The sequence below is a fragment of the Daphnia magna genome, linkage group LG2 (genome assembly GCF_020631705.1).
Source record: "Daphnia magna isolate NIES linkage group LG2, ASM2063170v1.1, whole genome shotgun sequence".
Lineage (NCBI taxonomy): Eukaryota > Metazoa > Arthropoda > Branchiopoda > Diplostraca > Daphniidae > Daphnia > Daphnia magna.
Genome location: NC_059183.1, coordinates 2,785,678 through 2,804,911, shown reverse-complemented (window position 1 = coordinate 2,804,911; position 19,234 = coordinate 2,785,678). Strand labels below are relative to the sequence as shown.

At 35.3% G+C, this 19,234-nt stretch overlaps 6 protein-coding genes and 2 long non-coding RNA genes across 9 annotated transcripts; 4 read left to right on the top strand and 4 right to left on the bottom strand.

The window, feature by feature from the left end:
• Positions 1-2,811: 2,811 nt before the first annotated feature.
• Positions 2,812-3,311, bottom strand: LOC123470132. Its single transcript, XR_006643643.1, has 3 exons — positions 3,215-3,311; positions 3,023-3,143; positions 2,812-2,965 (listed from the first exon to the last, which is right to left on the bottom strand). It is a non-coding gene; the product is annotated as an uncharacterized LOC123470132 (long non-coding RNA).
• A 439-nt stretch (positions 3,312-3,750) lies between these two features.
• Positions 3,751-4,674, bottom strand: LOC116936789. Its single transcript, XM_045169139.1, has 2 exons — positions 4,293-4,674; positions 3,751-4,235 (listed from the first exon to the last, which is right to left on the bottom strand). Exons 1-2 carry the CDS (start codon positions 4,327-4,329, stop codon positions 3,766-3,768), a joined length of 507 nt encoding a protein of 168 aa, XP_045025074.1. The 5' UTR covers positions 4,330-4,674; the 3' UTR covers positions 3,751-3,765.
• A 2,073-nt stretch (positions 4,675-6,747) lies between these two features.
• Positions 6,748-7,369, bottom strand: LOC123469808. Its single transcript, XR_006643172.1, has 3 exons — positions 7,273-7,369; positions 7,063-7,194; positions 6,748-7,003 (listed from the first exon to the last, which is right to left on the bottom strand). It is a non-coding gene; the product is annotated as an uncharacterized LOC123469808 (long non-coding RNA).
• Positions 7,370-7,510: 141 nt separating this feature from the next.
• Positions 7,511-8,935, top strand: LOC123469608. The gene has a single exon (XM_045168662.1). The coding sequence runs from the start codon at positions 7,589-7,591 to the stop codon at positions 8,933-8,935; it is 1,347 nt and encodes a 448-aa protein (XP_045024597.1). The 5' UTR covers positions 7,511-7,588.
• Positions 8,936-10,223: 1,288 nt separating this feature from the next.
• On the top strand, positions 10,224-11,196 carry LOC123469607. The gene is made up of 4 exons (XM_045168661.1): positions 10,224-10,424; positions 10,483-10,781; positions 10,852-11,027; positions 11,091-11,196. The coding sequence occupies exons 1-4, from the start codon at positions 10,328-10,330 to the stop codon at positions 11,194-11,196; spliced, it is 678 nt and encodes a 225-aa protein (XP_045024596.1). The 5' UTR covers positions 10,224-10,327.
• An 84-nt stretch (positions 11,197-11,280) lies between these two features.
• Positions 11,281-12,458, top strand: LOC123469807. The gene is made up of 5 exons (XM_045169138.1): positions 11,281-11,376; positions 11,438-11,684; positions 11,741-11,906; positions 11,970-12,094; positions 12,162-12,458. The coding sequence occupies exons 1-5, from the start codon at positions 11,324-11,326 to the stop codon at positions 12,456-12,458; spliced, it is 888 nt and encodes a 295-aa protein (XP_045025073.1). The 5' UTR covers positions 11,281-11,323.
• A 2,042-nt stretch (positions 12,459-14,500) lies between these two features.
• LOC123469606 lies at positions 14,501-15,739 on the bottom strand. The gene has a single exon (XM_045168660.1). The coding sequence runs from the start codon at positions 15,737-15,739 to the stop codon at positions 14,501-14,503; it is 1,239 nt and encodes a 412-aa protein (XP_045024595.1).
• A 112-nt stretch (positions 15,740-15,851) lies between these two features.
• LOC123469628 lies at positions 15,852-17,105 on the top strand. 2 transcript variants are annotated; one of them, XM_045168721.1, is made up of 5 exons: positions 15,852-16,124; positions 16,181-16,498; positions 16,561-16,675; positions 16,824-16,900; positions 16,991-17,105. In XM_045168721.1, exons 1-5 carry the CDS (start codon positions 16,062-16,064, stop codon positions 17,084-17,086), a joined length of 669 nt encoding a protein of 222 aa, XP_045024656.1. In that variant the 5' UTR covers positions 15,852-16,061; the 3' UTR covers positions 17,087-17,105. The 2 variants fall into 2 exon arrangements, with proteins under 2 accessions (XP_045024656.1, XP_045024657.1); XM_045168722.1 differs by lacking the exon at positions 16,181-16,498 and having other exon boundaries at positions 15,885-16,124.
• Positions 17,106-19,234: the final 2,129 nt, after the last annotated feature.

Here is a 19,234-nt window from a genome sequence, read left to right as displayed (position 1 = left end):
ATTTGGGGTCAAAGTTCAAGTAAATTATGGGTTTACAAGAAGATTGATGCGGAACAAGTGGTTCGTAGCCCTGTAAAAATGCTAGTTTCAAACTAGTTAATTACTTTAAATAAGATAAATTAAATTAAGTTAAATGGGCATCAGAAAACAACAAATTGAAAATTGGATTAAGAGAAGCTGGTTACTTATGTTCGGTCCCATCCTCTAAAAATAATATGCCCAACCCGGTAAACGTGCTTATCCAATTTGGCCCTGGTTGGGGGAAAAAAGACGCAAAAATAAAACACCTGGTGATTTTTCTATTTTTAACGGAAGTTAAAAGATTAGGATATGGGAAAAAAGATAAAGACTGATTTTTTTTTCTATCGCTGTAGAGGAATGTGAGAGAATAGGTAAAACCGGCTTTGTCTAAGATGGTTTCAGTCTCCTCTGCTAGCCTTCTCCATTATTTTAGGGGTCACTTATCCGCACTCAGTGTTTCCAGCAAGGATTGGCGGTGAAAAAGGCCCGAACCAAATAGGACCCTACGAAATAGGCCCATTTTTAAATTTTAAAAGTGCTCTTATTTCCCGTCAAAGCGGGAGTATTCCTCCCAATTATTTCTAAGAACCGTAACTTGTTATTGTATTTGGTCGTAGCTCAAACAATCATAATGTATGTAAACACTTTGTCTTCTTATTATTCATACGTTAATTAGCTAATTTACTTTTTTAATTTCGTGAAGCTTTTGCCAACCATGAAGTCCATTTTTTTTAATTCTGTTTTTTAATCACAAATATCACAAACTTAAAAGAATAAACAAATCTGCGTGTTCGCTCCACCCATTTTTTTTTCCCTCAGGCTGATATCCCCTCTCTACCGATGCCAATTTGCAATGCCAGTGCTCGGGTAAAGAAATAAAACACATTTTATTATTAACTTATAAGCTTTTTATAAAAAGTTTACATAAATCGTAAAATAATTATTAAAAGAAGAAACTAAAATTTCTATTATAGTTTAATACCAAAATCTGGAAAGAAATTCATTTTAAAATAACTTTCGGTACCTTAAGGCAGGACTTAGAAATAAATCATAGAAATAGGGGATAAAGTCTATTTTACCCGACCAAGGTAACTTTGTTATTACTTAACTTGTGCTTAATGTAGAGACACAAATATACTGAACTGTTCTGTATTCTACTGATTGACAGAACAATATTTATTTTAGAATCACAATGTTGCCAAACGTAGGCATGTTGCCGTCATTAAATGGTTTTATGTATTCAATGGTTTATATAATCTGCAATATTTTATACGAATGCAGTGTTGGATAGCCTAGTGGTATAGCGCTGGATTGGTGTGATTGAAGTCTATGGTTCATATCTCGTGATAAGAAGAATTTTTTAGTTTATGATAATAAATTACGTTTATGTAAAGTAAAGTTACTTTTTGCCTTACTATTCAACAATTATTATACTTTAAAACTAAAGTTTAGTAAAGTGTAGTATTTCTATTTCTAGTCTGACAAACCTGTAGTTAAGTAATACTTCACTAAAATTATTTGGTTGAATTAGTTTGTGTATTTAACGTAATACTAGTTGATTCGATTATTTCTACGAATGGATCTATTATTATTATTCGTTTTTAAATGACGTATTTAGATCGGTTTATATAATTCAGTGTTTTGTATTTGTCAAAACATTACGTATTTTTAAAATAAAATACTGGATTTTAAAAATGCAATTCTGAGTGTTTTTCAAAAATACCAAATCAAATAAAATAAAATACCAAATAAAATACAGTAATTTAAAAATTAAAAAAAGCGTAAAATTAAAAAAAAATACAAATAAAATACAAATACGTCAGTTTTAATTTCGTCACTGTTTATTCCATCAACACAGTATTAATCGCTGTAGGCTAAAATGATACGATTCAACAATCAAAAAATTTATAGAATTGTGTTTGGGAAAAATTAATTGTTGAAACAAGTAAGATTTAGTTCGAGCCCTCTTTGCTGTTAGGATATCACTAAGAGTACTAACCCAGATAACACAGTGCCGTCCCAGAGCCATCCAAAACACGTCATTTTGAGACCTCTGAGATGTACTTGGAACATACCAGATTTCCAAGTTTACATTCCTTGGACGTCTTTTACGTACGGGTAATGTCCGCTTCGCCGAAATCCCATACTCGTACCTATCTCGTCCCATTGGATAGACCTTGGACGTCATTCGGACGGAATTGGGATGTCAATGGAACAAGTGAGATGCGTAATAAACGTCTTGTATACGAATAGTATCCTCATTCGTTCTCAATTTTTTCGCTACATATATTGATGAATTTGCGGCAATCCCTCTATTTTCCATAAAATAAAAAGACTCAGTAATTTATCTAAAAAAACCCAAATTTATTTTATTTCTTCAGGTACAATATGAAACTCAAAATAGTCAAATTATTCAATTACAATCTGGAACTAAAAATAGTTTAACTGATCAGGTACAATATGAAAATCAAAATAGGAAATTTAATCAGTGCATTAACAATCGCACTTTACGTAGAAAATGATAAATTAGTCAGCAATTGTAATCGCTATCATCTTGTCGGTGCTCTTCTTCCCCATTAATTTTTCTATCTTCAATGTTCTTGAAGGCATACCTTAGGCAGTGACGTAACCAATTCTTTATCTTCGACTCCACTGCATCTCTTGTCATGGATTTGTGGTCATTTCACAAACTCCGTCTGAAATTGTAAAAAATATGAAAAGCTGTTTAATTTGGCCGAATGAAAGCTAAAAGAAAAATGCATTTGAAGCATGCAATTTACTCACCAATTACAATATCACAAATAGTAGAAGATTTAAAAGCAAATGTATCCTCATTGAGGCCTACATAGCAGAAACAACTCCCACACTCGTAGGTCATGATTGATTTAATGACCCTTCCAACGATGGTATTCGTAGTCCCCCTTAATCCAATAAAAAATGTCCTCTACAGTAAAAAAGATAATGAGTTCCATTACTAGTAAAAGGAACTTTTCGAATTCACGGTTTTTGATTTGTTGTTTTGAACTCGGAGTAACTTTTCAAAGTTCTTCGCATCGTCCAAATCCTTCATTGGCAACTGAAATAATTCCGTAATGGAAGATAATTCCGGTTGGGATGGAGCACTGTCTTTCAACAGCAAAGTTAGCATGTCTAGCATCTCCCGCTGATAAGCTTTAAAACTTAAAAATAATACCTTGTTGAGTAAAAATATCCATTAACTGAAGCAAGAAACAGAGATACTCTTTTCCAGATTTCTAACACGAGGCAGAACACAGACGCTACAATCTAAGTCTAGAACGAGCGTAAACGTTGCCAAGCACTGTTTGATGAACAGTCAAGTAAACAAAATTTTCTATAAATTACCAATAAACAATAAAAAATCTACAGCAAGAAAGATAATACAATTAGCAAATAAAAAATTATTCAAAAAAATAATACAAACTGCTTACAAAATTTATTGAACTAGCCATCTAGTGAGAGAAACGTTAACTCTGTCGTAAAAGGCAGTGAGAAAATTTCCCCACGCTGAACAAAGACATGATAATAACGAAATTTTCTAAGTGTTGATAGAGAGCCAAAAGAAAAGAAATGGGACGGGCTAGGGACATCGACGGGGTCAAATGAAACATAGCAGAAAAACGGAAGTACTTCTTTTTCAAGGGATTGGATTGGAACATCTACTGGATGAATTCGTCGCAGCGGTGCCATTAGTGCGGCTTTGGAGCCACTATGGGACAACAATTCCTATCTGGGAAACGCTTTTTCAATACTGGTGTATGAGGTAGGACAACCATAAATATCTCTTGCAACAAGAGACAAGAAAAGGAAACGGTGGGAATGAAGCTTCCAATATTTAAGAGCTCGAGTTGGTTGCAAGACACCAGAATCATCTAACTCTTCTATTGGGATGTTCGGCTCACTTAAGTAGACTTCTAATTCGTCGAGAATTTTGGCACTTCCAGCTGAAGGGGTCCTTTTGGGAGTATTTATGGTGCTGTAAAAGTTGCGTTTCTTTTTGCTTTGGGTCGGGCCACTCTCTTGATTAGTAGATTGTTGTTCTTCATTAGTGGAATTCCTGTGAGATTCACTTTCATCGTCTTTTAGCTTTGAATATCTTGAAGTTAGTTCAAACCTAACGCTGTTTAAAAGGGCGTGCTCTGACATTGAAGTTGCAGCAATCCAGCATTTTTTAAAGCGGGGATCGAGAACAGCACCTAAAAAGATGTTTTGTAAAAAATGATTAACAATTAAAGCAATTTTTTGTTTGTTACCTAACACATAGTAAGTGTCTTGCAAAACATATGACATTCGAGATTTCAGAGATTTTTTTTAAGGCATCCGCTAGATCTGCGCAGTGAAAAATTTTGCCAGCCAAAGGACATTTAGGATTGTTGATGATAATTTCGTCTTCTTCCTCGCTTGACAAGCTTACTTTATTGAGTAGGTCCAAGTAGGCTGGGATTACGTTGCCGAGTGTCTCGTAATCAGCCTGTAAGACATCGGTTGCTTCTTGAAAAGGTTCTAAAATCAGGACTAATTCCTTCAGAATTCAAATCATTCTATTGGTAAGACGATTAGATTTTTCTTTGGGGGCATTAAGTTTGGTCTGAATCAGAGGATCAATTTCTAAAATTCTTAGGAAACCCTTTATTGAATAATACTGCGAGTTCCATCGCGTTACGTTTTTCGCCAGTAGATGCAATTTTGTTGCTTTATAAATGATTTCGGTATCATTGGCACTTCTTCGTACCGAAGCGATAACACTAAATGCTTTATCCATTGCGTCAACTGCAGCGCTCTAAAGGAATAATAGTCAATAATTATGCAATAATGAATGAAAATAAAAAACCTTACACAAATTGCGGTTAGACCGTCCTTGATCACAAGTTGTAATAAATGCGCCACGCAGTGCGCTCGTACATGTGTGGATAAAACAATCTGTTGTGCGTGGATAATATCGTTGTCCCCTACACGAGCGTAAAAAAAGCCGTCTCCTAGTGCTTGATCAATTTCTTCCATTTCACTTTCTTCCTCTTTATCCAATTGGTCGAAGTCACTATCAAATTTAACACAGGAGAGCAGGATTTCATCGATTCTATTCCACAAAGAAATGTCGTCACAGTCGATTTCTATATCCACTATAGGATATTCATCCAGAACAGTAATTATCGGCTGAGGCCGCTGTGCTTCAGTCTCTGATAGGTCGACGATTAAATGATTCGATGGATCAGACTTGTTTGTAGGAAACTTCAGATTTAAGGCCCGAATCATATTTTTACCACCATCTGTCACGACCCGAACAATCTAATGAACCAAAACAAAATGAATTGAGACGTTATAAAGTTTTATATTAAAAATTTAACCTTTGAAATCGGTATTCCCCATTCTTTCAAAACGTCTTCGTATTCTCTGATAATTGCTTCTCCGGTATGCTTTCCAACCATTTGCCTGATGGCTAAAAACATCTGAATGGTTCGAAGGTTTTAAGAACTGCAGAACACGTAAATCCAATAAAGCCAACCATACTTTTCGAAGACCAAATGTCTAATATAATAGTAATTATAGTCATATCAATATTTAATTTTATACCTCAATCCATTCACGCAAAGGCTTCAGTTTCAATATGTTTAATGAAAGGTTGCCTTGAGCAACAACTCGAGTGAGCCCATCGTCGAGCTGGCGTTTTCTGGAAACATGTAAAGAAGTGGGAACGACGAAGGGTTTAATTGAATTCTGGTTGTTTGTTGTTCCTGGTGTTGAAAATTTGTTCCACTCATCAAGATGAATTCTTGCACAATGCGTATTAAAGTTGGTAAATGCTTGTTTCGAGCCAGAAAAAAACGACCATCATTACAAAGCTCTCTCTAAGAAACGCTGTGTTGAAAAAGGGAAACATGACCATGCTTTGAAAATATTCTAAATTCTATGTTTTCAAAACGGAAACACAAAGTTTAACAAATGGAGTAAATTTCTTTTTCTCATTTTTACCTTCGCGCCACTTTTGACATTAAACCTAATAAACGCCCCTCATTAAACGACACATGATTTAACTAAACATTGCGTTAAGAAAAGGTAAAAATGTTAACTTTTTGCATCTCTTTGGTGGGATGTAAAAAACAAACATTTTGAAACATCAACAAATGAAATAAGTATATATCGCGTGAATTGGTTTGATAATCAAGTTTATTGCAAACGTAAAAATGTGTTTATTTAAAAAAAAATGAAAAATATTATTTATCTACATTATCAAATCTAATAGATAGAGATTAGTTGTTTCCCATTGCATAGTATGTATTTTGAGATGTCTATTGAAAAAGTTTTTTCTGACAGAGCTATCACCTGTATGTTTCTCAAATAAATAATAGTGGTGCATTAAAACTGAATATTTTCTGTTACCAAATGAATTTTCACTAAAAATCACTGAGAATAAGCCAGAGTCAATAATCGTATAATATTTGTCATTGAAAAATCAAACGATATTCAAATGATTTTTATGTTTCTTCATATTTTCCTCTATTAATATGATCAAATGTGATAAAAATGAGGGTCCAAATAGCACAATGGTTATCAAGCTAGATTCTGACATTATAGGTTGCTGGTTCAAACCTCGACAAAATTATGAGACATTTCATATTTGACATGTTTTGATATGAAGATTGAGTTGAGTTAGGATAACTGAATTCAAGATAGTTTGTAGTTCACACCACTATTTTGTACACAAATGTGAAGTGGAAACAAAAATGTATTGATCAAAATTCAAAAGAGTACAGTTTTCTGCTTTCTTCAGGAATAAACCTATGCCATCCAGAATTAGGTTTTTCCACACAAATATGAACTTTCATAGAGATAGTTTTAGGAGTAGAAATGTGTTTCTTGAGAATGTCATTGAATTGCTGCTCATTTAAAATGGTCTTCTCGTGCAGCAACTGAGTCTGGGAATGAATCCAATTCTTGGCCATGTAGTTCTTTCGATGCAAATTAACTGAAATTAAAAATGAATATGAGTACAAGATTCTTGTAATACTTTTTTACGGTACATACCAGCGTCTAGATATGTTTCATAATCAATTGCTTGTAAAGCCAATTTTTCACGTTTGATATCGCCATTATCAAAATATACATAAAACTCAGTTTCTATTTCGTAGATAATTCTAGTAATTGATGACATTTTAACTAAAAGACACAGGGGAAAAATAACAACGAGTTAATAATAATGTTTCAATATAAAGGTGTTCACAGAAAATAACAAACCGAGTTATATGCTGAGCGTCAGATTGATCAGTGAAGACTGAGCGTTAATAATCCAAACTGACATTAGCTCGTTTTGTACAAACAGGAACAAAAGAACAAAGACTGAGAATATTTGTGAATAATGAAACGAATAAAGGCGTTGTCAATTATATCAATTTTTTTCAAAAATGTAAAGGGGACGGTACAAAATCAGCAAATAAAGAATTGCGGGAATATGAACTAACACCAAGAAACAGTTTGAAACATCACTCTTGCAGTATAGCAGCGTGTGTTGATTTTGTGCGTTGATAATTCTGTTTATTTTACTGTAGTGAAAATGTTTAATTGCCCTTCGTGTAAAAAATGTGTTGCAGTGAAGTCCATAAAGGATATTAAGATTCATTTAGGCCATCATAAGCAGTATGGAGAACTAGACTTTCCCATTCGTTGTTGTGAACCATATTGCCAAGCTACATGCGACTACATTTACAATTACGGTAGGCACTTCGAAAAATTCCATTCCTTTAATACAGAGGGTGGGGACGTTGTTATGTCTGAAAGTGAAGAAATTGATGACCTTGGTTTGCACGAAAACGAAATCATAGACAATAGACCTAATAAACGCCCCTCATTGAAAGACAAAATGGTTGCAACAAGAATGGCCTTGCAGGGAGCGGTAACAAACATGGTGATAGATTTAAGAGGGAGAGGAAATGTCCCATTCAATGTAACAATTGACGTAGTAGAATATTTCAAAGATGTCTTTGAAATAATTGTAGATAACTTTAGTGAGGCGCTGAAAACCGAGTTCGATTCATTTGATCTTGAAAATGTTAAAGCAAAAGTGATGGATATTAGTCTTGAATTTAAAGGTTTGCAAAGCGTATTTGATGGCTTTGCATTTGAATATCGCATTCGCAAATTATATGAGAATCATCCTCGATTTGTTTCACCTGAACCCATTGTCATCGGACATTATCATGCCATTGAACGTGTTGTAGTTGACGGCAAATTAAATCACGTTATTGTAGAAAAACCTTGCATTGCACAATACGTTTCAATTAAAAAAACTTTTTTGTCTTTGATAAAGGATCCACTTTATTTAAAATGTCTGCTACAATGCTATCAAGGACAAGAAGGTGTTTATTCTTGCTTTCGAAGTGGTTCAAGGTTTACGGAGTTAAGCATTAATGATTCAGGGCGAATTGTTTCATATATTCAAATATTTTACGATGGCCTTGGAATCACCAATCCGCTTAAGGCAGGAGCGTCTAAACACAATAGCGGCATGTTTTATTTCACAAATCTCTCTTTACCTCCGAGCCACAATGCTACGTTAGCTAATATTCATCTACTAGCAATGTGTCACTCAAATGACATAAAAAATAAAAATTCATTAAATCAGTTGTTAAGTAAAATAGTTTCAGAGCTTAAAGATTTAAACAAAAATGGAATTGAAATTGAAAGTTCCGACGGGCAGAAAAAAACTTTATATGTAAAATTAGGACAATTTACAGCGGATAATTTGGGTATGAACCAGATTTGTGGCCTAGTAGAGAGTTTTCTGGTGATTATTTTTGTATACTCTGCTATGCGACTCGTGAAGAAATGCATAGGCATCATAAAGAAGATAAATTTATTTTACGTTGTCCAATTCAGTATGAGTGTGACATTTCAAGGTTAGAGAGTTTGCCACCTGGGGGAACACACTTTCGGGGTGTTAAATCCAAATGCGCACTGAACGACCTTGAGTATTTCCACATAATGCTAAATTGGACAAATGATTGCATGCATTCCGCCCTTGAAGGTTTTGGTCCACTTGTTTGTGGAAATGTAATTCATTCAATTTCCCAAATAGAAAATAAAGTATCATTGGCAAATATAAATGTTGAATATGCAAAAATATTTAGCTTATTGATTGTAGATAAAGGTAACGCACCATGTGAAATAAAACAATGTCAGCCTGGCGACGGATTCTCACCAAAAATGAGTGCGGCCCAAAATCTAGCTTTGATACGATATTTACCGCATGTCTTAAGTGTGCTTATTGAAAATGACGAGGCTTGATTTCCATACATTGATTTGCTTTTGACATTACAAGAAATATTTGATCTTGTATTTGCCCCAAAATTTACAGATTCCCTGTTATCATATTTTGACTCCTTGATTTCTGCATTTATTTTGAAATTTAAAACTTGTTATCCGCAGATGAATATAAAACCAAAAATGCATTTTTTTATTCATTATCCTTCTATCATTGAAAAAAATGGACCCTTAAGACATTTTTGGTGCATGAATTTTGAGCGGTTAAACGGGTCTGTAAAGGTTCCTGCCCATATTATTAAAAATTTCAAAAATCTTTTACATACTTTAGCTTATAGGAGACAATGTGCATCACTTGCTTTAATTCTTCAAAGAAAAAGTAATCGGAATTTTATTTCACTTCCCCAAAGGACTTTTGATACCCCGACGGATAATATATCGACAGCAGATAACTTTTCTGAGTATGATTTTCTAATGGATACTATAACTATTGGGGAAAATGTTGTTGTAAACGGCACCGATTATAAGAAAAATACTGTACTGTTAATGGGATGGGGAGATTGTGGATTTGTGTTTGGGCAAATTGTGTTCGTAATTTTTGAAAGCATAGGAAAACCCATATTTTTAGTGAAATTGTTTGATACTGTTGAGTTTCATAGCCCTTTACATTCTTATTGCGTGAATCCGAGAAACCCTATAAGTACAAGATTATGTACTACTGAAAACCTTTGTGACCATCGCCCACTCGATATGTATTCAAGGAATGGAAAATATTTTATTCGGTTGCACTATCATGTTGTTGGTGGTGTGAAGCTTTAAAGTTAAAAGCTTTAGTAAAAATTGCGAATTCTAATTATGCGTGTAAATTTGGCAATACAGCTCATATTACAGCTGTCCCATTTCTCCCAACTAAAAGTAGTCCGCCCCCCTGTTTTTTTTTTACCATTTCATATAGCAACACGTTATATTGTGGACAGTTTCTATAGTGAGTGAAGTGTTAAAAACTTAAGTTAAAAGTGGTGTAATTGACGTGATGTCTAAACAAGTCGTGAAGCTACTAAATTTTTCCCAAAAAAATTCAAAAGTGAAAATGTTTTGTGTTTCCTCGTTGGATGAGCTGCTATTGAAAGGTATTTTAAAAATATTTCCTTCGTTGTTTTTTAGAAGTTAAAGTCTAGTTTCAACCAGGTGCTACTGCATTTGCCTTAAACGGAATTTGTGAAATCGTTACAAGCTCAGAAGACATTCTTTCGGACGACGAAGTTTTGTTTATGCTGAATAGTCAATCGGAGTTTCTCTATATTCGATTAAGTCAATCTGAAAATGACGGACAACAGAGTAACGAGACCGTAAAAGAGGCCGGGCATCAGAGTATTATCGAGGCCGGGCAACAGAGTAAAGAAACCGGACAGGAGAATAACGAGGTAGAGCAACAGAGTAACGAGACTGGACAGGAGAATAACGAGGCGGGACAAGAGAGTAACATGGTAATTTTAGAAATAATTCCTGTATATTGTTTACGACACCAGTTGTTATTGTAATGCATGTGATCATCAGGCAGCGTGTTTCCCCGTTGATGATATTCTTAAACAAGGAAGAATTGGTGTTAAAGGAGATACAGCTATTGAAATAATCGACCGACTCAAAGCAGTGGACTACCCCAAAAGTCGTTGCCTTGACAAAGATCACTTTTTTCTTGTTAAGGCCACTGGAACTTGGTTTGATGAAAAATTGTGAAAAGTATTTCATTTGTATTTGTAATTGTTGTTAAACATATTAACTTTTTTTTTTTTCAGACGCGAAAATTTCCCTACATTCAACGAAATTTTAAAGATGGCCAAATCAATTGTCTCTTTCTTTCCATCAGCTGGTAGTTTCAACACTGAATCACCGTGGGTATGAATAATTTATATTAAATCTGTTATAAGAGAAATGACACGTTCGTTGTTATGATATTCTTATAATTTTGGTGTTATTTAAGGATTTTTTTTTTGACGATAAAACTCGCAAAGGTTCGTTAGAGTCCTACATGAGAGGGAAACGAACAAGGAAGCAGCTTTCAGATAAACGTTCAAATAAGCGGTACTCAAATAACTTTTTTCTTACTTTATTTCACGTTTCTCTAAATTCATTTAAATTCTAGGCCCAAAACAGTCTTTTTGTGTCCTGAGGGGGATTCTTATACGGAAGATGAAATAAGGGAAGCAGAGGAGTTCATGAGATTTACACAATTAGATTCCAATGACACAAGAAACCCCAATTGCAGCGAAATGCTTCGTTTGATGAAAGTAACGTATGAAAGCCGCTGGGCTTTCTTACAAAATGGATGCAAGGTTGACGCATCTGTATTTTTGAACAAATATCCTCGTCTTAAGGACATGCCTGAAGCCGTAATATTTCTACTATACATGTGTATTATTTATGTATAAAATATTGTTTATTGAAGGTAAGAGACGAATTTTTTCGTTTAAAAGGGAGTACTTTGGAAACTTTTGCTTCAAATTGGCGGAAAGCAGAATGTAAAATAATAGAATTTTGTAAACAGAAATTTACGAAGAGTTTAGCCGTCTTAGATATCTTAAGGAAGGCAGAGGAAGCTGAAGAAAACTTTGGTTTGTGTTTCAATGTATCCTTTCATAATTCAGTTTAAATTAATAAACTATTTTATCATTTAGATATTCCTGGACGCATGAAATGTGTCTTAAAGTTGACACTGCATGCAGCAGCCAATACACAACCGTCCCAAAACAAAAAAGGATCAACTGCTGACGGATGGAATCTTCTGTACCAGTCATTCAATGCAAGTTACATCATTAAGTACATTTTTAATGTGTGTTTCCCAGTCTAACGATTTCTAATAACTATAGGAAATTCTTCTTCCGGAGGAGGCTGCAAATCGTGCTAGCGACATGGAGTTGCCTGGTGTCTTGGACATAAATGGGGCATATTACATCAAGATCGACAATTCGGCTGTAGCTCTTACTGAAACGAAATCTTTTAAACGATCAGTGGGTTATTTGCTAATGTACTATCACATCCTAGACATCAATTATCCTTCAAAATTGAAATTTGTTTATGGATTTCTTGAAACCATGTTTGAAATTGTCCCCTCAATGAATCCATCCAAAAAAATGAAAGATTTGTGTTCCTTTGTTTTCAATTGAAGTATATGTACTTTTGTCTAAAATAAAGTGACATATTATAGCTGTTGAAAGTATAGAATATTTTTTTATCTAATAAAATGAATATATAGATATTCGGATTGCATTTTGGCTGTAGATACATATAAATGCTGAGAAACAGCATCTGATACATCTAGATACGATAAATCTATAGCAAAATCTAGAGAACAGAAGAGGATGCAGAGGATTAGATTTTAACCAAATTAGGTTTAAATGCATTAGCTGCAAATTAATGTATTCAACTTTAAAGTTAATTCATTTATTTATGTAAATAAAATTTTTTACGAATTTCGAGAAATATGCAAATAAGGGGAGGGATAACAAGGCCAGGGAGGAGTATATTCCTCCCTGACAAGGCCATGGCTTCCAGCATAGCCTGGGGTTCTTTCGGTGCCGTTTGGTTAAAAACAAAAAGAAAACAAATGTGTTTGGGTGGGGGGAATCATTTTTGTTTCGAAAAAAATTTCTAAACATCGTGTGTCGGAGGAGGTGACAAACAAGTCATGTTTAGATATAGCAAAACATTAGTTTCCTTTTAGAACACAGCGTTTCTTAGAGAGCTTGCACTGGGCGTATATCAATTCTTTCTTGTCCTCTCTCCAGTTGGAAAAGAAATTACTCCGCAAAGATGGCCAGCTTTTCATTTTTTAAGTTGGGATAGGAATGCCAGGTGTTGATTTGGTTGCTTCGGCCTAATTACTCTCTGTCTCTGAAAGTCCTTCACCACCGTCACTGTTTTGTTCAGCAAGTGATAACTCCACTTCAGGGCCCACATCTTCCCTTGATTCAGTTGATTGAGAATTGTGATTCTTTCGGGGCCTTCTCCGTTGCCCTTTGGTTGGATTTGCCTGCTTATTTTTTTTACTACTTTTAGGACGCCCCAACGGCCCCATTATAACCTATATTTCCACACAACAAATAAGTTATTTCAGTTTTCAACTGACATTCGAAGACTTAAGTATAAGAAAGTGTATAAATTTAGATGCCATCATTAAACGAATAGTAATAATAAATAAACTCCAAATATTATCAGAAAAAATGTTACACTGTTCTCCACTGTTGAGGTAGGTCGGTGACTACTGGACTCGTGGCGTGGTAGATAAGGTCGTCTGCTATAGCCGGCTTCACTCAGTGAAAGTGAAACTGAAAACTATAAATGCTAAACAGCAGATGTCAGAACTCAGAAGATAAACAATAGCATTTTTTACTCATAAATTTTGAAAACGGTTATTTTATTTGAGTATTTTATTAAAATACAGATATCGTCAAATAAAATACTCACACTAAAATAAGTCAAAAATAAAAATAAAAATACAGCTTTATTTGTATTTTATTTGTATTTTATTTTATTTTATTTTATTCGTCAAATACAGAACACTGATATAATTGCAAAGAATCGTATTATTGTATTATTGGGTAGCTTAGTGGTATAGGACTGGATTGCAAAGTATAAGGATTATGGTTCAAGTATAGCTGTGGTATAACTTTATAAGTTCATGTAGTTGAATTTAATTTTTGTTAAGTTAATAATTAAGTTAAATAAAATGAATTTACTATTTACCTTACTATTCAGCAATAAATATTTTAAAAAGTAAAGTTTAATTAAGTATTGTATTTCTATTGTTGTCCGAGGAATAGTTAGTTTAGTGATACTTTACTAAACTTCTTAAGTTAAAATTTGGGCATTTAGGCATTTTTATATTTTGTACACTTTTCTTTATTATTGTGACACACTAGTTGCGCACGGAATAAGTGAATAACTGGAAAGTACGAATTCCTTTATGGTATCAGGTATATTCAGGACTGAGCTTCATTCGTATAGCCAGACACATATATGCACAACTGCCCAACCCCCAAAAACGTTAAAGCCCGCCGTCCTTTCTCCTCGGCCTGGTTGCCAGCTTCTCCCTGGTGTCCTTTTAGTTCACCACATACTCGCCGCCCGGGCCTGGCTGCTGGACTGCTGGACTGCATGTTTAGAATGAACCTGAATTTTCCAATAATAAACATAATTTGGGGGGAATTTACACTGCTGGGCGAGTGTAAGTTCCGTTTTTTGTGGTAACGGTGGCCGAGCGAACAATTTTCCCGTCTCCGATGTTAACTTTAGTAACAACCCCAGATATCCAGTCACCACGTCGGGTGTTTTCATCAATGATTAAAACCTGATCACCCAATTGAAGTTGGCGAGTCTCCTTGAACCATTTCTTCCTCTCGATTCCGTTCGGGATACATTCAGTGATCCATCTTCTCCAGAATTGGTACACAATAAACTGCGCCTGTTTCCACCGTCTCCTAGAATGCCCAGTGAATGCTTTCTCCTCATCGGGTGGTATATGCGGATGCGGCCGGAGTAGCAAGAAGTGGTTTGGTGTTAACGGCTCGAGCTCGTCCGCGTCCGTGCTCACTTTGCTTAAAAGTTTCCCATTTAGTATTGACGTCACTTCGGCGAAGGTGGTTAGGAGAACCTCGTCGCATACTGCCCTGTCTTGTAGTACGACTCGTAGTGCCCTTTTGCTTGATTGTACAATTCTCTCCCACCCGCCTCCGAAGTGGGGGCCTGATGGAGGGGAAAAACGCCAAACTAATCGTCTTCTAGCCGTTTCTTCGGATATCTTCTTGTGGTCGAGATTGCAATCCTTTTCTTCCTTTGGACATTTGGCTGCCTTCCGCGTCAGATTGTCCATCCCGGCTTGCATTTCACGCTCACCGGCTACTAAATTTGTTCCATTGTCACTGAAAACTACTGCTGGCGTGCCTCTGATGGCAATAAAGCGACGAAAGGCCAGCGCGATTTCCAGGTAGACGGCTCTGGTTACAAAGCAGGTGAATAGACAACCATACCTTTTCTCCCTTCTCCGACCCACCACGACGTACATCGGACCGAAGAAATCAACGCCGACGTTTGTAAAAGGGGGCGAAAAGGCTTCGAGTCTCTCTTTTGGCAACGCTGCCATCATCGGTTGTTTTGGTTTGGCCCTCGCTTTGCGGCGAATGACACATCTTTTAACTACTCCGCGGATGGTCCGTCTTCCTTTTAAAATCCAGTATCGTGATCGCACTTCAGCTAGAGTTCTTTCAACGCCGGCGTGATTGACAACCGAAGGGCAATGTTTCACCACCAACAGAGTGAAGACGTGATCTTCCTTCAGGATGATTGGGTGGCGCGTGCATTCTGGGATGTTGGCATGATTTAGTCGACCTCCCACTCTCACTACGCCTCTTGGGTCCATGAACGGATTCAAGGTTAGCAGGCTCGACATTCTGTGCACACGTCCGTGGGACCGAAGCGATTTGATGTCTTTCTCTTGCGCCAACAGAATGCAGGTGTTAAGGGCAGCCTCGAGCTCGTCTACACCAACATGGTCTCCGCGAGTTAACTCGACCGTTCGGGTTGTTCGCGGACCACCCTTTCAGCCATTCTGATTGGCTCTCACAGGGAGCTTCTGGGCGCCACCACCACAGACAAAATAATGCTAACAGCTGCCAAACAGTCGTTTGCTCCTCTGCTGGAAAACAGACGCCCAAAAAACTGGCTTAGGCTACACACACAGTAGAAAAAGTGTGTCGGTGTTTACATTTAAAATGTTGGAGCCATCAACGGAGGAAAATTGCCGACGAGTGAAACACAAGAAGTTTGGCCTAATTGTAAGTTGTTCCGTTCAAATTCCTTCGAGTAGTTAAACTTATTTTTATTGCCAAAGGTTTCCAAAAAAACAAATGTTGCTGTTTCTGTGGAAGGAAAACTGAAACCAAAATCACAGCAGACTAAGAACTGTCTAAAAGACGATATTTTTCGTCGCTGTGAAATATTGAAGGAAAACTATAATGCTGAAATAATAGTCTTTATTCATCTTCCAAATTCCGAAGAAACAACAACTTACTGTAATGCATATGGTGATGTTGCGTTGAAAAATTTTTTGACGCTGGATGACTATGCAGAAAAGTTTTATGAAAACTGTTGTAATCGTTCGGAAGACACAACAGATTCTTGTTCCAGACCTGAAAAAAAAACTTATTATGTAAAGTAAAATTTAATGTTTGATGTTTATGGTTAGCCTTCACTTCTTTTAATATGTTGCAGGATACAACTGGTCTTCCCGATCAGTGCAATAACATCACTGATACTGGCTCCATTGAGTCTCCCCAGATTTCATTACTGCCAAATTCATCAGAACTTTTTACGTGTCATTCTCCAAGTAATTATTTTATATAATTTTTAATATGGTATTTAAACTTGTATTTTTTTTTGTTTCTCTGACACAAAAAACATACATGTTTTATTTGATTATTTTTTCTCATTACATTTTTAATCGCAGATCATTGAACTTTTGTTTTTTTAAACAGTAAATTCCCTATCAGTTCCACAATCTAATGCTAGTAATAGGGCTACAGTTGGTTTGTCCAAGGGAAGCTCTGGTAAAGTAAGTTGAAATGTTTGGTCATTTGAGTTTTGATTGTGTTTTGAATGTAAATGTATTTTAGTTTTCATGAGTTCTTTAAATGTGTTTCAGGATACATCGGAATTTCCTGATCAATGCACTACTATCACTGATGCTGTCTCAACTGATTCTCCAACAAATTTTGCTCATCCCATAGGTGATTATTAGTTCTTCATTGTATTTTCAATTGCAGATTTTTTTTTTTTTTTTTTGGGGGAAAACCAAAAAAAAAAACCCCCCTTTAAAAGGGTTTTCCAAAAAGGGGGGCGTTTGGGGGGGAAACAGCATGCTTCATCACGTAAATTTTCATTCTGAATGTTTAAACTTTTTCAATAAATGATACTTCTTTTTGTGTGTAGGAGTAAAAAATTCAGTGATTCATTGGGATTACCACAAGTCTATAACTGGAGATGTTCTTACCCGATCTTTAATACCCGATTGTGCTGCTGGGCAGTTGAAGATAGGAAGCAGGAACAGCTGTGAAAATTTCAGCAGTGCAACTCCAAGCCCCACTCCTCCTTTTCCTCCTACTCCTACTCCAAGTCCTACTCCTTCTTTTCCTCCTACTCCAAGTCCTTCTCCAATTCATCCAGTGCCTTTACCTCTTCAAATAAGCAATGCTATAAAAGTAAACAAGGATCTGGTCAAAACTCCCGAAGGAATGTTTTTTAGAGGACCACAAGGAAAAGTAATCGATAAAATTAGGTTTCAGTACACTCGGAAAAGTTCAATTTAAGTTTTTTCCACGTTTCAGCTCCTTAAGGTTGTTCGCTGTACCCAACACCCTTAAGGTTGTTCGCTGTACCCAAACATATTTCAATTCTAAACTCAATTTTGAACCAGGAAAGTACCATCCTTTTTCATATATATTGTCTTTCTTAAAAGAAAGAATTCTGAACCAAGAAAGTGCCATCCTTGTTCATATTGTAAAGAGCGATTTATCATTGTCTCCCATGCCACTAGCATTTGTTACATTCATTGGTTCTTCGAATGCAAGACACTTTTGAATAAACTATAAGTCAGAAAATGAAACAACAGTTTTACCTTATAATTAAAATTTCTCAAACGAGAAATTGTAACATGGGTTGGTAGGCTATCTAAAAATAATTAATTATTCGTCATAGTCAAGAACACCAGGGAACGTTTCTAGAACACAATTACACTAACTAACATAAAAACGCATAAACTAAACTAGCTTCAATATTCTTTTACTTTAGAAAGAATATTTATCACGATATATAAACAAGTTTAATGGAATTTGCAGTAGTTCTGAAAATGAGAGTGAATGTGAGATGGACAGAGATAATCAACTGGTAAGGGAGTTTTTTTAATGAAAGAAATAATACCAAACAGTGATAATGGTTTTTTAAGTTAACAGTAAATGTATGAAGTTTTAATAAAACGAAGTAAAAAACAATATAGTAACAAAACCTATATAGCTATTAAGTTTATGAACCGAAGCAATGTAAAGGAAATTCAAAAATGCCGCCTAAAAATAATGGCATCTGTATTCATGAATGTGATTGGCTCTTCGATTATAGGTAAATTGTATCACTAATATGCAAAATTCTGCTTTTATTTATGCACTAAGACATTCCTGATTTTATGTAGATTCTAAAAATTATATTTTGAACGTTTAAAAAGTAAAATTAATGCATGAACGACGGGCCCAAAGTTTTCAACTTTTTCGTTGTTTCCCCTCCTCCCAAATTTATCTGAAACCAAAATAATTATTTCAGGAAAAACTATAAGTCCAAAATCGTCCCATTTAGGTGCAATGTGTAGCTAATAAAGTAATGATATTGGCTATACTTTTCTATGAAATTTAGATCAGAATTTCCAAAAACAAAACATTTTTGTACAAACAGTTTTTCGTAGTTTCTGCGATCCGGGGGTAAGTGCGATAGTCTGAGAAATTTTTTGTTTTTAAAAATATGATTAGAAATTGTTATGGAATGTAGTGGTATCCGTATAATAGCATATTTTTGCATTTAAGGTGAAGAATGTTTGAGTCAACCAAGAGCCATACTCATTCAAGAACACGGAGGCCAATATTTTATGGCGGTATTTTTGTATTTCCTTACATCGTTGATCGTTCAGTACATAAACTTAATAGCTAAATTGATTTTGCTACTAAATATATTTTTACCTCGTTTTATCCAAGTTTTATTCATTCACTGTTCTGTAGCTATTCAAATATTGTTGCATTTCACTGTTTATTTGTTATCTTACAATTATTCCTCAACCAGTTCATCATCGCTATCAGACTCACAATCACTCTCATCTTCAGAACTATTGTAAAATTCATAAAACACG

Coding starts and splice junctions, on each gene's coding strand:
- LOC116936789 (XM_045169139.1), bottom strand. CDS start 4,329: ATGTCATATGTTTTGCAAGACACTTACTATGTGTTAG. Junction 4,236..4,292: donor AGACACTTACTATGTGTTAG/GTAACAAACAAA, acceptor ACATCTTTTTAG/GTGCTGTTCTCGATCCCCGC.
- LOC123469608 (XM_045168662.1), top strand. CDS start 7,589: ATGTTTAATTGCCCTTCGTGTAAAAAATGTGTTGCAGTGAAGTCCATA.
- LOC123469607 (XM_045168661.1), top strand. CDS start 10,328: ATGTCTAAACAAGTCGTGAAGCTACTAAATTTTTCCCAAAAAAATTCA. Junction 10,425..10,482: donor GGATGAGCTGCTATTGAAAG/GTATTTTAAAAA, acceptor AGTTTCAACCAG/GTGCTACTGCATTTGCCTTA. Junction 11,028..11,090: donor ACTTGGTTTGATGAAAAATT/GTGAAAAGTATT, acceptor TTTTTTTTTCAG/ACGCGAAAATTTCCCTACAT.
- LOC123469807 (XM_045169138.1), top strand. CDS start 11,324: ATGAGAGGGAAACGAACAAGGAAGCAGCTTTCAGATAAACGTTCAAAT. Junction 11,377..11,437: donor GATAAACGTTCAAATAAGCG/GTACTCAAATAA, acceptor TTTAAATTCTAG/GCCCAAAACAGTCTTTTTGT. Junction 11,907..11,969: donor GGAAGCTGAAGAAAACTTTG/GTTTGTGTTTCA, acceptor TTTATCATTTAG/ATATTCCTGGACGCATGAAA.
- LOC123469606 (XM_045168660.1), bottom strand. CDS start 15,739: ATGTCGAGCCTGCTAACCTTGAATCCGTTCATGGACCCAAGAGGCGTA.
- LOC123469628 (XM_045168721.1), top strand. CDS start 16,062: ATGTTGGAGCCATCAACGGAGGAAAATTGCCGACGAGTGAAACACAAG. Junction 16,676..16,823: donor TTTTACGTGTCATTCTCCAA/GTAATTATTTTA, acceptor TTTTTTAAACAG/TAAATTCCCTATCAGTTCCA. Junction 16,901..16,990: donor CCAAGGGAAGCTCTGGTAAA/GTAAGTTGAAAT, acceptor AATGTGTTTCAG/GATACATCGGAATTTCCTGA.